Source organism: Lissotriton helveticus, chromosome 5_1, assembly GCF_964261635.1.
Source record: "Lissotriton helveticus chromosome 5_1, aLisHel1.1, whole genome shotgun sequence".
Lineage (NCBI taxonomy): Eukaryota > Metazoa > Chordata > Amphibia > Caudata > Salamandridae > Lissotriton > Lissotriton helveticus.
Genome location: NC_136065.1, coordinates 1,070,054,197 through 1,070,071,198, shown reverse-complemented (window position 1 = coordinate 1,070,071,198; position 17,002 = coordinate 1,070,054,197). Strand labels below are relative to the sequence as shown.

General features: G+C 44.5%; 1 protein-coding gene across 7 annotated transcripts in view; it reads left to right on the top strand.

Moving 5' to 3' along the window:
* Nucleotides 1–17,002, top strand: part of BTRC (beta-transducin repeat containing E3 ubiquitin protein ligase) — a 1,125,814-nt gene that overhangs the window by 881,648 nt on the left and 227,164 nt on the right. For all 7 annotated transcript variants that reach the window (XM_078643631.1, XM_078643626.1, XM_078643630.1 and 4 more), the window contains one exon: nt 3,924–4,061. In XM_078643631.1, the coding sequence (XP_078499757.1) occupies nt 3,924–4,061 (138 nt within the window). The remainder of the gene's footprint in view (nt 1–3,923; nt 4,062–17,002) is intronic.

Here is a 17,002-nt window from a genome sequence, read left to right as displayed (position 1 = left end):
AACAGAACGGGCAGAAAAGCGTCCTATGTAGGGTAATTTTATACTTGTATGTCTTGTTTCTTTTTTCTCCCATTCTGAAAACTTTTCTTCTCTTACTCCTTTACCAGTTTTATTTTTTTCACATTATCTGTCAGATTTTGACCCGTCTTCATTTTCTTTTCCACCTTTTGACTCAGTATTTTTACCAGTTCTTCGTCAGTGCCCACTCCTTTATCTTTTTATTTTTCCCGTACCTTTGTCGTCTCCAATAGGCGCAATACTTGTCCGTCATGTTAGGAAACCCCGAAATCACTTGTGTGCGTTATTGTCTTCAGCTGCTGCCCTTTTGTGTGTCTCCACTTTCACTACTTCCACCCAGTGCTTTAAATGGAAAAAAATAAGTGCAGGTACTCACCAAAAGGAGCAGTGGGCGGAGTTTAGGGCGGGCTAAGGGGGGACAAGGGGCGGGGGTAACTTTTTGACCGTGCCATGGTTGTATGCACGAAATCTGCATGCATTTTATCAACCGCCTAAGGATTACATGCTGCTTCAGCCTGCCTTAAATCGAACCAGTGGCCTACAGCCCACTGAGCCATCTGTCCAGTACTGGTACTCTTTTGTAACATGCACACGTCACTTTTCTCTTGTAACATACTGTTTGCTACCTCTAACATTTTGTTTGCTTTAGATACTTGCGCAAGTGCCACCATTGCCTCATGTAACGTTTGTTCTTGTGCTGGAGTGTCTGCCATTTATTGCAGTACTATACCTCTACTTGTACTTTGTATGCTTTTGTAACCTGCACACATATCACTTTTTCCTCCTGTAATGTATCGTTTGCTACCTCTTGTATTTTGTTTGCTCACAATTGTCACTTTTGCCTCATGTAACTTAACGTTTGCTTTTGTAATTTATTCACTTGTAATTTTTCTCCTCATGTATCATTACTGTTCCTATTGTGAAGTGCTCTGACACCTTCGGTTAAAGTCCGCGCTATATAAAAACGCATAAAATAAATAAACAAGTCTCTCCTGGAACATTTGTAAACCGGAGTTAGGGCCACAGCTGACAACGTCTGTACTGGGGAACCAGGTGCCAATCTCCACATTTTTGATTGTTCTTAAGGTCTGTCCAAGGTCGATGAAATAGGAATCGGCGAGTGTGGAAGTGGAAGTGTGCAAGAAAGCAATTCAGATGCGTGGCGACTGCAAAAGCCTTCCCAGATCTATCTTATTGCTCAACACAACACAATCAAACCATTATAACGCCCTAATACCGGTCCATTGCATATCCAAAAACATTTGGGGACCATATCAGGCATACCTAGTGTGGAAGGCAGCAGCTGAAGGGGAACTAACACGTTTCAATGAAACAGTAATTGGATAGGGTACATCCAAAGGCAACATTGCGCATGCAGTAGAATTTGCCAGTAAGAGCACCCTCAATGTTAGCAAATGAACATGCAGCATGATGCGGAGTACACACATAGGCACTTGACGAGCTGCCACATTAGGGGCCCAGGCAAGACTCATGTGGTTGTAATTTCTCTATAAAATTTGGTTTCAATGTGGTTGACTTTTAGATTTCATGACGTATACCTGCAGCCGATGTAAAATGATAAATGTGTATTGGTTTACTGGCTGTTATATAATCTACATAAAAGTATAAATAACGTTTAAAAAAAAAAATCCTGCATGGCCATTGGACACTCAATCAGTCTCTTCTACACATCAGTCAGCTCCTCCTGTAATGTATCGTTTGCTACCTCTTGTATTTTGTTTGCTCACAATTGTCACTTTTGCCTCATGTAACTTAACGTTTGCTTTTGTAATTTGTTCACTTGTAATTTTCTCCTCATGTATCATTACTGTTCCTATTGTGAAGCGCTCTGACACCATCGGGTAAAGTCCGTGCTATATAAAACGCATAAAATAAATAAACAAGTCTCTCCTGGAACATTTGTAAACCGGAGTTAGGGCCAGAGCTGACAACGTCTGTACTGGGGAACCAGGTGCCAATCTCCACATTTTTGATTGGTCTTAAGGTCTGTCCAAGGTCGATGAAATGGGAATCAGCGAGTGTGGAAGTGGAAGTGTGCAAGAAAGCAATTCAGATGCGTGGCGACTGTAAAAGCCTTCCCATACGTTCTTTTGTTACGTCCTGAATAGTGCCTCCCACCGCCACCCATTAGATTTTACAGCCCCCTCTTAGCGCCCACTGTGAAAGATCTTTGGATAAGCAAATGACTCAGCAGACTCACCCCTGCTTTGATTTACAAAGCAGCTCACGCTGGGTCCTGGTGACGAGCTCCATTGATGGATTCCGTGCAGTACTTGAAAGGTGCTGCCGTAGTATAACTTGAGGGATAAAGGGAGCGCGCTGCCTCGGTTAAAGTCAGATCCCCATGAGTACCGGTACTCTCTTTCTTCTAGAAAAAAGTGCCTGTACTGAAGGGGAGAAAATGAAGAAGTGCCGGTACTCAGTACCGGTGAGTACCGGCCCATTTAAAGCACTGCTTCCACCCCTATTGACATCGATGGTAAATTACTTACATCGCTATGGTGATAGCAATTGCAGCTTCTGGCAATAAAAAGTGGCGGTGCAGCGGGGGGAATTGATCTTTTTTTTTTTTAAACGTACCTTACGCTGCTGGCCACCTCACGCCTTGGTGCTCCTCTGCTTCCTGCTCCCAACAGTCCCTGGGACAGAATCGGAGACTCCCCATCCAATCCTTACACTGCTCTCATGCTTCATGAGAGCAGCGCTAGGATTGGCCTGAGTGGGCTGGTTTACTGTTCGCTCAGACACAGGTAGTCTGTGCTGTTTCTCTATCTGGCTGTGGAATACAGTGGGGTGGAGAAACCTAATTGAGCATGTCTGTTGGCCTAAGACGGCCGGCCCAGCTGAATGCCCACCTATAAGTACACACCACTCCACTTCTCCTCTTTCCCATGGCCCCGGCCCCACCCCTCCCTGCACACGCTTGCCACTGGCGTAACGAAAAGTGAGGGGGCCTCCCTGCACGGTACTTATTGCCTCAGCCGGCAGCTGGAGAAAAATAAATAGTAAAATATAATTTTATTTCTCAGCTGCTGGGTCTGAGCCAGTGGGGAGACGCTCCTCCGCCATTGCGCACTCTGGCGCCACATTCTAGCCAACACCAGCACTTGCCCTACTACCGGTGGAGCTGACACTGCTCGCAGCGCGCTGTACCCTTGACCCTAACTGTATCTTTGAACCCCCCATCAACCAAAGTCACCTATTTCCTCTCCCCAACAGTCCTGGACTGCTCCACCTGCCAAAAGCCCCCTGCCAAAAGCCACCCCCCCCCCCCCCCCCCGGGTGTCAACGCCCTTCGAGCTGCCACCCCTAGGAGACCATCCTAAGCCAAGGTGACTTCTTGATTTTTAAGGGGCTGGACAGGACAGTAAACGCATGAGCTAAACAAAGCTGTGACAATAACTCAAGGACCTATTGAATACATCAGCACACACAGCCTACTTATGCTTACCACGAAAATGAAGCTCCTAAAAACTGCCTTTCGACATCTTTTTTTATTTGTTCTGCACAGTGCAGCAGATGGGGGAGGTTTCTAACTTTTTCCGTTTTAATCCTTGCGATGCGTTGAGCTGAGTCACAGTAATTTATTAGCGCATTGGGAAAACAAGCAGCTGACATTTCGCGAGATCTCTCAAAAACGTGAATATTAATTAACTGGGCCGCACATTCTAAAGCAGAGGCCTGTCAGACCTCCACTCTATTTCTAAATAATGTTCACTACCACAAAGTAAAAAAAAAAAAACGCCGAGGGTGCAGTGCAAATAAGGGCATGAGAGAGCTACAAGTGATGTTTCTTGCAGCATCCCCGAGACGCTTTAAAAAAATACCTACCTGCTTCACTAATGGCCGGTCTTCACTTGTTTATTTCTTCCTCCTATTTGCAGACAATAGAAGCTAACTGGCGGTGTGGAAGGCACAGCTTACAGCGCATTCATTGTAGGAGTGAAACCAGCAAAGGCGTGTATTGCCTACAGTATGACGATCAGAAGATAGTCAGCGGCCTAAGGGACAACACAATCAAGGTAAGCTGCTTGAGGACAAGATGAAACAAGTAATATTCACCGATGATGTAAACAGTTTGTACAGCTCCAGTTAGTTAAGCCAACAGGAATATTTATAGGCCTAGTTAAAATGTAAGAATCATTATCGTTTCTTAATTGGTAACAATCAAGTTAAATTAATAGCAGGTGTACCAATGCCATTTTTTTGTTCGATTTGCATGGTTTAAAACCATCAAGATAATAGATGTATTTCTTTTTAGTTTCTAGCTTTATCAAAATACTGCCCCGCACATGAATGAATTTCCTTTGCATTATGGTATTGCGTATGAGGGTTCGCTAGATTTTCAAGCTGACCCTTATTCGTGTGAAACATTGAAGGTGTTTTGTCGTGATAAAGGCACTGACATATCTTCTTCAAAACATATCAGATCATGTCGTTGTCAACTACAGAAACAGTTATACAATATAAGAATATAAAAAAGTACCACACAATTGAAAAAATATTTTTTATTTATTACTTACTGTAGCACTGCATTTTTTGTGATTGCTCCAACCATTGCCCTGAAGAACTGCGTATTGTCACAGATGGCCAGCTGCAGTGAAAAACAGAACCACTCTCTAGCATCATGTAACTAATGGACGTGTTGTGGCCATGCCTTTTTTACACCTTAAAGATTCAAAAGTGGGCTGTACAGCTTCTTGCTTGCCGATTCTGCAGCACAGATATTAATTTGTGGAAATAAGACATCTAAAACAAAGTATAATTTGTTCTCCTTTCTTTTGATGTATGATGGCTTTTCAGTGACCCACTAGTCTCTTGTGCCTTCTTTTGGCACACGCTGTATGTTGAAAGATTATGTAGGGATCGTTGGGACTGGAAACCTTAGGTGCCCAGAGCACATACAGAGGCCTAAGAATTGGGCTGCTTTGCATCCATTCGAATGGAGTCACTTCCTTGCCCTCCATTTGACTGTATGTATTCATTCTACATTCTCACTCTGTACATTGTAATTCTTATGTCATAACCCGATTTTGGTGTGCGCAGCCTGTGAAGTGGACACCATAAGTTCTCCTAGAAGCAGCCTCTCCATCCAGCATGAAATCGCATGCCACCCACAATGCCCAAGCATAGATTGATCACATGCAAGACCAGCTGTTCTTACTTTAGACTACCCCATTTTATACTTATAATGTGATTTTCTCTCAGTAATGCTCAAGCCACCTATGGATAATATAAGAGGAAGAATCCTACTGCTAAGGAGCACCCTACAGCTTCTTTAACCCCTTCCCTGTGGGGCTAATTCCCCCGCTGTGCTGGGGGGCGCGCGCAGCGCCCAGGTGTTCGTGACGAGCTCAGCTCGTCACGCAGCACGGTGGCGCTGTGCTCATGACGAGCTGAACTCGTCACGACCACGCCCGTTTCAATAGCACGCTCATCACAGCGGGGGAATTATCCCTGTGTGTGAGCACTGCGCGGGTCATGACGAGATCAGCTCGTCATGAGCACAGCTCAACCGTGCCTCATGACGAGCTGAGCTCGTCATGAGCACGGAAGAGGTTAAATCTAAATTCTTCTCCAGTGAGACCTTATGTCTGGAAACTAAGCAACCCTTTATCCCTCTTTGCCGCACTTTGTAAGTTAATTAGGCTGCATAGGAAAGGAGAGGTTGCAATCAGTTTCACACATCTTTTCACAGTGTCTTGTGTATGTTAATATTTAGTTAAAGAAGCAGAAGGCTTGTCTTGATTTTCTAAATATTAACAGTCTCTGCAAATATTAATTTCCTCAGTATTAAATGCTCAATATTAACTTCTCAGCACTATTAAATCCTAAACCCAGCTATTCTTACTGTCTCCTTGCAGTATGGTTGCCATATCTATAATGAGCATCGCATGCTATTATTCTGGAAGAATCTTCACAGGGATCTACCAAGACCAAGCCTAGTAATTATGCAACTTTCAGAAACCATTTTTTCCCACTTTTTTGGGTTCAACAAAAACACACATCTTAGATATGTTCCCATAATTATCAATATAGCCAAAGTCCTGGGCTGACCAACATGAACTTATATTCTTTTTTTTGTGAACATTTTTTTTTTCGTTTGATAATGCAATGCATTCGATAACACCAGAAAGAATGAACTTTTATTCTTGATGAAGGCAACAAAGCAACACTTCATTATGGTTACCCCAAATTCCTCTCCATTCCAGACAAAGCCCAAATGTTGTTTGAAGACTGTTTCCTGTGCCAGCGTACCAGGTGAATCTTCCTGGGATGGAGGAATATGATTGACACTTTAACAATGCAGAGATAGCTAGCAATTGTTCTGTGGTTAGGAAGAGATCCATGTTCGATACACATTGGACCCACTGGCAATCACAACTTACATCATGAAAAACAACTAACTATTTGAGGAGTTTTCTGAGAACTAGTATAAGGTTTTGCATGCTGGCAACTTTCCCTCACTTGCAAACAAAATTATTACTGTTAACAAATTCATGAATCTTGATTTGCATTGTTCACAAACCACCCGCTCAACTAAAATTCAAGTGCAAAATGCTCCCATCATATGTTTTTGAATTGTTCCTCCAAATACAGTATACTAAAGAGTGCAACCTTTCAGTTGCAAAAAAGGTTGGCAACAAAATGTCTTCTGTTCCTCCTTTTATCTTCACAGACAAAATTTAAACATGCCCTCCTAGCGTGAAGGTAGCTGGGAACACCGCAGCGGCCCTTCAGAAGGAGTGATTAGGTCCCATTCTAAGGAACCAAATCAGAAAGCATAATCCTCATTCACTTATTGAAAGGAAACTTCCCTTTCACTGACAAAGTCTTGGAGGCAGTTATAGCCAGCCAGTTATAGAACCTATAATCTCCTGGCTCAAAACATCTTCAGTCCTTGCTGTCTCAGTGTAGGCCTGATTTAGATTTGAGTGTTAAACAAATGTCATCCTGTTTCTGGATAAAATAGTTAATCAGAAGGAGAATCTATGGTGGGATGTTCTGTACCATAGACATAATATAGTCAAGAAAGGAATGTGAGTATTTTTTGTGGAATTGCGGCCACAGTGAAGCCAGCTTGTTCGTGTACATGGTTGGATGTGGCTCAGATGTTTGACTGGGTGAGCAAAGTTACCATGAAGCCTTAATACAGAACAATAGTAGTTTTAGTGTCTGAATCACTGTAAACCCACCAACCATATTGAGAAGACATGCATGACAGTAATTCCGTTGCTGGAACTTCTTCTAGCGTCAAAATTAGGGTCAGCGTTAGGGTCATAAATGTGATAAAGTAACTCCACCAGAAATTATGGTGGATACCTGGAATGATTGATCGACCACTATGCAGTTAATGTTACCTCTATGACAAGGTACCATACCACACCAAAGGCAAGCTCAGACCCTGGTCCGCGGACCATCCGCCGCTATGACTTTAGCGCCCTCAACACCGGATGTTCCACCGCCTGCCACCTCACATCACAGCAGAACACCCAACAGCCATTCACCTTCACCTGCTCCGCACGCTAGACCCACCAACTGCACAACCCTCAAGGACCAGACCCGACCACCTCAAATACATCCTACTCAACACCCACTCCCTCAAAAGACACGCTGTGGAGATCTTGGACCAGCTCGACTCCATCTCCCCCAACGTCGCCTTCTTTGCGGAAACCTGGACGAACCCCACCTCAGCCAGGACATCGCAACCGCCATCCGCGAAGGCTACAAAATCATCCACAAGGACTGCGTCAATCGACCTGGAGGAGGCATGGCAATCGTACACAAAAACACCTCTGCCTCACTACCAGCTCAGGCAACCAATCACCTGACATGGAGCACCTCCACTTCTAGACCAACGCGAATGCCACCCTCCACAGCACACTCATCTATGTTATGTTATGTTATGAATTTGTTCAAGCGCGAACAGCTGCCCCAGTAATGAGGCGTCCCGGCGCTAATAACCAAATATAACTGCTGAGGGGAAATGGGGAGGGAGAGACGAGATGGCCTAGGAGAGTGGGAACAAATGAGTTTTAATTGCCTTCCGGAAGGCGGACAGGTTATCCAGAGAGCGAATGTTCAATGGCAGGGAGTTCCAAAGTTTTGCTCCCAGGACTTTGAAGGAGCAGCCACCCATACGGCAGAGCTTCGTTCGAGGAATAGTCACAAGATGTTGACCTAAGGAGCGCAAGTTGCGTTGAGGGATGTAGGGTACTAAAAGTGGGCGTAAAAGTTCAGGGCATTCTAATTTAAGAATTTTAAAAGCAATAGTGAGGGTCTTAAATTGAATGCGAGGTTCAATAGGTAGCCAGTGTAATCTTTGGATAGTAGCTCTGACGGAACACCTACGGGGAAGGCCCACCACGGCTCTCGCTGCTGAGTTCTGTACCCGTTGCAGCCGTGCTATCTCTGCTTTATTGGCGCCTAGAAGTAGAACACTGGCGTAGTCCAACCGGGAGAGAATGATGGATTAAACAATTAGCTGACGCGTTTTGGAATAAAAAAAAACGAGTATCGGGCTGAGGCTCCTCAGCAGGCCCACACAAGTAGCTGCCACTTTCTTTGTGTGGGTCTGAAAACTGAGCGAGGAGTCCAGCCAGACGCCCAAGTTTTTCACCGTAGATTTCGGTGATGGGGTGGGGTCCAGCAGGGAAGGCCACCAGTGATCACTCCAATGACTGGAGTTTTTTCCGAGGAGCAGCACCTCCGTTTTCCCTGCGTTAAGCTGTAGGCAGTTGTCCGTCATCCACTGGGCAACTGCAGCCAGGCCATCCCTAAATCTCGTGGCCGAGATGGAAGGGCCCTCAGTGAGAGTGATGACCAGCTGCGTGTTGTCGGCGTACGATACCAGCGTGAGGTCCCACTCTTTGGCCACTGCCGAGAGAGGCTGCACATTAAGATTAAAAAGGGATGGACTGAGTGCAGAGCCCTGGGGAACACCTTGGCCGATGGAGTGGGACCGGGAGATAAACGGGGGGCCTGAGACTCGGAAGGATCTGTCCTTCAAGAATGAACGGAACCAGTCAAGGGCGAGACCACTAATCCCTATGACCTCAAGGCGTTTTAGCAAGATGTTATGAGAGACCGTATCAAAGGCTGCGCTGAGATCAAGCAGAATCAGCGCAGCACTCTGACCGGCATCAAGTATATTCCGGAGGTATTCGGTAGTGGACAGAAGGGCAGATTCAGTACTATGTCCTGGCCTGAACCCGTTCTGAGATGGGTCCAGGATGTTGTTTTGGACCATGTGGTGGGACAGGACATTATTCACATTCTATAGACCTTCAGGACTCTGCCTCCCTTCAGCGAAGCCATAGCCAACTTCATCGCTCACCACGCTGTTACCTGAATGGACTACATCCTCCTTAGCGACCTCAATTTCCTCCTGGACAACCTCGACAACCACACCACCACATCTCTACTAGAGAACCTTGACACCATCGGACTTAAACAATTTATCACAATGCCAACCCACTCAGCAGGATACACGCTCGACCCCATCTTCTCCGCAAGCAACAACATCTCCATCAGCCATACCTCCGAGCCACACTGGACCGACCACCACTGCATCCACTTCTCGTTCACCAAACCGACCGTATTCCACCACACCCACTGCGATCCTCGCAGAAGCTGGAACAAGGCCACTGAAGACCAACTCACCACAGCACTCAGCAAAATCCCACCACCGACATCCATGTACGGCAACACCTCAGAACGCAACCTCCTCCGCTGGATCTCCTGCTGTGCCAACACACTGGCTCCCCTCAGGGAACCCTCAGGCAAGCAGCCCCTGAAGAAAGCCAGCTGGTTCTCCCCCCTCCTACCACTGATCTAATCGATGCCAGGGTCCAAGTCTCACACTCCTCACAACCAAGACAAAGAATAGAACAGGCAAGCTCTAAGCTACAAAAAGTACAATGTAAATGCTGGATTCTCTTTGCTTCTCTTCCTGCGTCCCACAGTACCAGACCACCAGATTTCTTTTGGTTATGTTAATGCTATAAAATACTACATACAAAATACATATTCGGGGCACAAATAGCAGGCTGAGTTATCCACTGTCTCTGGTTACTCATAACAGCTCCTGTCTGCTTGTAGCTCCAGGCATTCAGTTACTGCATATTGAACCTGATAGCATGAGAGATATGGATGGTGTTTGCACTGTGCAAACCTGGCACAAAATTGAATCTCCACTATGTCCACTGGGATGAACCTTTATCTCGAACTGAGGCTGAAATCATACATTCAGTAACATCTCAGTGACAGTGAAGCAGTGTTCCAATGGCTGTACAATAGCTATCTTCAATGTATTATCAGCAAAACAGAAATCCTGTTCTTTGGGATCCCACCGTCCTGCTGGGACAATGACCTCTGGCCAATTGATGTCCCACCTCCTTCTGCTCCTGCCACAATTTGCAATTTGGGGTTGAAATTTGGTAGCCCTGCATCTTTTGCCCCCAGGCGACTAGCATAGGTAGGTTCCTGTTTTGGACTTTTTAAAGCGGCTAACAAAGTTCCTTTAAGTTCTCCCCCTTCTAAGGTAAAAAACTGTGATTGAGGCTCTGATCACCTCAAGATTGGATTATGCAAACTCGCTTCATTGGGGTCTGCCTGCCTATCTCTTGAAGAGATTACAGCTGGTCCGGAACGCTGCTAATAGGCTTCTGCTGCAACTCTACAGGAGAGTCAACATACAACCTTATTTGAAAAAAATACACTGGCTGCTTATCAAGGAGCGTGTAAGGTTCAAAGGGCTGACCTTGACCCACAGAGCCTTCTACCGCAGAGGCCCTCGGGATCTGTTCAACTGATTTATTCCCTACCAACCTGCCAGGTCTTTCTGGTACTCAAAGTCCCTGCTTGTGATGATTCCTCGATTCACAAGGAACAAGTGGGTGGCAACTCTTACTTCTGCTTGGCTGCAAAGGAGTGAAATGACCTCCCGCAACAGATGACATCCGGGCCTTTAAGCATTCCCTCAAAGCCTGCCTCTTTGGGTCTGCTTTCTAGAATGACATATTAGTAGGGGATCAGATTTACTGCCAGCGCTGGGACACTCACAGAGTAGCTGTTGCAGTCAACAAATCCCCTTGACATTAATAACAATAATACATTTGCCCCTCATAAAAAAACAATGAAGGCTAATTTTGCAAACCATGGAGGTTTACTAACAAATTAGTAAAATTACAATCTCATCTTGAATAAATTAAGCATAAATCAATATTCATCTGAATACATCATCTGTGAATATAATCCAGGCAATTCAATCGGTAAATGCTAGTAAACGTTATTAAAGACAGTATGTGCAAAATAAGGTAAAATGATGTTCCCATAATTGAAACCTTCTAATGATAAGGTAAGGTTGTGGGCATGTGAGGGAATTTTACTTTAGAAGCAGCAGGTGTCAGCAAATATTGCATTGAAAGTAGAACCAAATGAAGGTTCCAATCAAGAGGAAAAATGAACTTGCTTTATAATGTAAGTCTATGAACAGAAATATAATGAACATTGGGTTTCGAGAAGGAGACTTCGCCTGCGAAGGTGAACAGGGACCAAAGTCTAACTAACTAAAATCAGCTTACACAATTAAAACATGAGAATTTGGTCCAAGTCATACATTTCACAGATTTCCACCTAGCAAGAACCAATTAAAAATCAGTGTCTCTGCTGTACTTGGTGTCTTCCTTCTTCTGAGTGCCAATACAATACCATATTGGTCCATCATTACCGCCTTCCCAATATCTCACAAAGGAGTATTGACCTCTGCCACCCATCCCTTGCAGGTGCCGAAAATCATCGTGTAATCAGTAATTGCAACAACATGACCATCACACAGTAAGTTAAGAAATGATAAATGTAGTAAAACATGGTGACTCTGGTACCCGACTCAGAAAAAGAGGTATCCACAACAAGCACAATGTTTATTTTCAGGTTGATATTGAGTGCCTAGACCCATGTTGACTCATGTCAATTTTAAGGTGCACATATTTTAACTATAGTTAATAGAAATCATATAAATCACTTGTTTCATTAAATCTAAATGTAAAGTAACATATGCACTCTAATAGGTAATGGTTATGCATGTCACATGTACAGCATAGAGATAGTAGCACACTAATCCTGAAGGACCTGCAGGGGGCAACATTTCTCTGACTGTTCACCTCATTACCATGTTCGTCCACTCCTAAAATTTAGTTGTTGACAAAAATCAAATTCACCCAAAAATAAAGTCACAGAACTTTTCAGTTAATTTGATTTGTTGTTACAGAGATCACCCCTACACTTCATTGCCTTCTGCTGAGCCATCGGACGGAAATTAGTACAGTAATTTATCATCTATAGAACCTACGTCAGTTGAAAGGATTACTGGAATTCTGACCCACCTCCCTTCTTCATTTCCTTTCGACGTTTCCCCAATACATCAATTATAGAAAGTAGCTAGAACAATCACTCTTATGTTGACTCATTTTTGTAAATCTTCATTCGGTAATAGGTCCTGTTATTTGGAAAGAAGCACTAGTTAAACCATTGTTGAAAACACCCCTGTTTGATCCCAACATTTTATCCAAATATTGTCTCAGCTTTCTATTGCATCTCTTTGCAAAGTTTACCGAATCAGTGGTTAATAGGAAACTCATGAGCTTTTTGGAAGGGAAGCACACCAGCTTTTTCATCTGTCCCATTCTGGTTTTTTGGAAAGATCTAAGCACAGATACCCTATTACCAAAGCCACACATTGTTGGGAGAGCACAAGTTTGAAAAAATGTATAAGTACGCCATATTTACAAGCACGTACTTAGTTTAAACATGTTTTGCACACGAGTGTTTTATATCTAGGAGTGAAAATATACAGAGTGTTTTATATTCAGTAGCGAAATGTATAGAATGTTAAGTAGAGTAACTATAATTATAACGGTGTGAGATTAATGTAGAAATGTTGGAATATATGTGAAAACCTCATGTTCTCATGTTAAAAGAATCATGTCCGAATTAAATGTAACTTTGAAATCCAGTATAATGTGTAGGCCTTAGGGCAATTCACAGCAAACCTGAACGTGCTGCTAAAATAATGTGAGATAAGGTTGACATGGTTCTTCCAAATGTACTATTGAACTTAGGGTTAAAAGTATATGCTTTATAGATGTGTTATTTTAGAAACGTATGCTAGTTAAGAATGTTTGCTGTTTAAATCAAGTTAACGTTTTAAGAGTGCGGGGACCTTCTGCATGTAAATCAAGTAGGCCAGAGCAGATAATGTCATGTCGTTTAAATTGCCATGTGCTCGTTAGAGAAGAGGTCGTGAGGTGTCCAGCACAGAGCTTTGAGAGTGTTTTACGACTAAAGATATGGTGGAGTCTGGAATTTGAGGCCCACTGCAGGACGAGCTGTATGCAGGTGCGAGGGTCCTAATCAGCTCGAATGAAAGGGACTTTGTTCAGTGGCGCCTTGCGCAGGCCTGTAGGAGTTTCCAGGAATTTAGGGGGTATCGGCGCATTGGAGAAGAAGCCTGGGAACCAAGGTCAACTTTAACGAGGGTCTTCAAGAGTACCATCATGGAGTTTGCCGCGCACAGAGATACCACGTGAGGGGCGTCCCAAGGGGCGTTCCTATCAGAAATGTGATTTGGTATTAGAGAAAGAGACCCGGGAGGAGAGTAGAGCAGATGATTTTGGGAGCCTAAGGAAGCGGATGGGTAGGCAGATAGGCTGATCAGGAGAGACCCATTATCAGAGAAGAGACAAAGAGAAGTGCGTGATCTTCTTAGGAAGTCACCACGGCTGACACCTAGAGGGTTAAGATCTTGCTAAGTAGGGATGTCACTTAGTATAGAGTAGGGACAGACTAACCTTAATTTTCTTTTCTGTAATGACTTTGAGATTGCAACTTATATCTATTTTGACAACCCTTATGGTTTTTGAGCTTGTACTTATTATTTTGTTTTTCAGACTTAGATTATTCAAGAAGTTCATGTTTATAGTGATACCAATTTACCTTTTGAATCTCATTTTGAGAAGTTTGTATCTTCAGTTATCTTTGACTTTATATTAAATCTTTAAAACTTAAATTTGGTCGGTGGTCATTTAGAGTGGTGTAAGTTCTTCAATTGATTGACTTATTGTGAGATTACCTTTTACTCAACGACAGGTACCAACGATTCAGTTGACATAGTTTGGGATTTGGTAAGATAATTAGTAACCAGTAATCCCGCGTTAGCAGTTGGTAGCAGAGTGAGGATGGTTATCTTCTTGAGGAAGGTAATCTAGAGAGGTTAGTTTACCCCAAGGCCCCGAGACATCAAGAGACGAGCAGCGGAAGAATCGTGTGCCGAAAGGTGTAGACGGTGCGAGAAAAGCAGCAGTATCGGAAGAGAGTGAGTATAAAAAGGGTCATGCGTGAACAGATTGCGGTGTTTTGTGTTGTATTTGTATTGTAATGTCTTGCGGAGTTGAATGCCTGTAGTGTGAATGAGAGAAGGTTGTGAGCGCGCGCAACCTGGTAAACTGGTAACCTGGTAAACGGGTGAACTGGTGAAATCTTAAGTTCAGGCCAGAGCTTAAGTGGTTTTGGGTGTATCGAACATCCAGGGTAGTTGTCGACCATAGTACGGAGGTCACGAGGTACCATTGACCGCCGTGGATCCAAGATAGGGGGAGTGTAAGAGTGAGTGTATGAGTAACGGACGCTGGTCAAAAGTTACTGGGTGTGAGTAACCTATCGGAGAAGGCGATTGTCTGGAAGTAAACGGAAAGACATTTCGCCAAGTTAAGGTGACAACTACAGAAAGACTGTGGGCGTACAGTCAAAGAAAGGTGATCGCTTGGATGGAAGTAATCATTTTTCGGAGTATGAATGGGACGCGTGCATGACCGAGGAGACGAGCTGAGAAAGGAGGGGAACTGCTGCGAAGGGGGACGGGTGACGTCGGCTAGAGCCGCGCTGTGATTGAGCGGTTGGTGTGACGTTAGCTAGAGCCGCGCTCTGGTTGGGCGGCTAGAGTGACGTCGGAGGAAAGTCGCGTACGGATAGGCCAGTTAGTGAGAACGGCGCTGAGATTGGTGGAGTGTCATCAGGAAGTAAACAAACGCGGAGAAAAGAGAAATCATGAAGTGTTTTAAGTGTTTGAAAGGGATTTTTAAACGTAAACGAAGTGAACATTATTATGGGGAAGAGGCTCCGCCGGAGGGTACGGCAACGAATGTGGGGCTGCATACGATATTATGGATTGGGGCTTGGAATAAGCTTACGGAAGGGAATGAGGAAATGCAGTTCCCGAGGTACGGGACGTTTAAATTAGAGGTGTTACATCGGCTAAAAGCAACCATGTCCTCATTGAAACCCTCGCCCAGACCAACACAGTTTGAGGCCCTTAATGCATGGATTAAGGCTGCACACGACCGAAATTTGAACAGGCGTCAACAAAGGCTGACGCGATCGGTAAGGGCAGTGCGAGATTCCAAATGGGATGAGGAGGAAAAGCGTTGGAGGGTACAGGCTATTGAGGTGGAGAAAATGTATCCGATGAGGGAGGTGGCAGGAGGAGGAGGAAACCTCATGGAAGAAGACGAGGAAAGCGAGTCGGAGGACAATCTGATAAACAGATTGTTAATGGATAGACCACCTCCGAGAGTGGGGTTAATAGAAGATAGAGGGCTCGCAAGGGAAGATGGGAATGACATAGAGGGATATACACCACTCCCTATATCGGAATGGACACCTATCAAAGGCGGAGAAACACCTCCAAACAACACTGTACAGAGTGTAGTGGGAAGGTTTGTAGTGCAGAAAACGCCAACCACCGAAAGGGCTGAGTCTGTGGGATTACCAGACGCTCTTCAAGTGCCTGTTACCATAGGACCCATAGTTTCGATCTATAACCCTGAGAGAGATAGAGGGGAACAACAAAGGCAATTGGATAGGGAAAGGATTGAGATGGAAAGGAGGAATAATGTGACAAATGCATGGAAACAATTGCCAGGATCAGTAACATGGAATACCCCATTAGACATAACTGTCGGTCCCAATTCAGAACAGGGAGGTCCGAGAGGACCAATGGATCTAAGGGGACCACGGCCAAGATCCTATTCAGAGTTAAGAGCTGATTTGAGGGAATGGGACGGGTCCATAGTATCTCCGAGTAACAGGACAAGAACGGAACCAGAGTGGGAAAGCAGGGGTAACGGGACTGTATCTCATTGCGGGGCCAGCGAAAGCAGTCAGGGCCGGGAAGGCCAAAGTCAAGAGAATAGAGGGGATGCATGTCCTACAAATCAGAGAGAACAGCCGGAACAAAATACTAGGATTGTAGAATGTGAGGAAATGTCCCGTCTCTGGGGAAAAGGAGGAGATGAGGCGGTACGGGCTTTTCAGAATAGGTTTAGGTGCCTTCATCATACACTCGGGGAAGATGTTCAACATTGGAGAAAGGAGAACAGCGATAGGTCCCGCCACGCCTCGAATAATCAGGAATCACAGGGAAGTAGTAAAGAAAAAGGGAGTAATGGAACATCTTACCCTGCATCCCGTGAAATTAGCCAGGATGGGGAGAGAGGGGCTATGAGGCGTGAAGGAGTGTTTCACCACCCACCCCGAGGAGATGGAAAGGCATGGGACCTAGAGAGATGGGAACAGGGGAGGACTCCCTTTAACTCACCAATACCTAAACGTAGATCTCGGAGCTGGGATGGGAGAGATGCGGATGGAGGAGCTAAATTGAGTGTCTTAAAAGCTGAAATTAAGGCAAAAAGGCTTGATGTTACTAGTTTAAAATCAGATGTTGATGAGATAATAGATGGAACATTGCCTTTGGAAAGGATAGAATTGTATGAACAGGATGAGTTATTGTTCATGGCAAAGGATATTACTAGGAAAGCTAGAGCGTTTCATGAGAAATTGACTGATTTGGCAGATAGATATGCCGTGGATTTGTCTAGGACAAGGGCATTGCAGAGTAACCACAGAT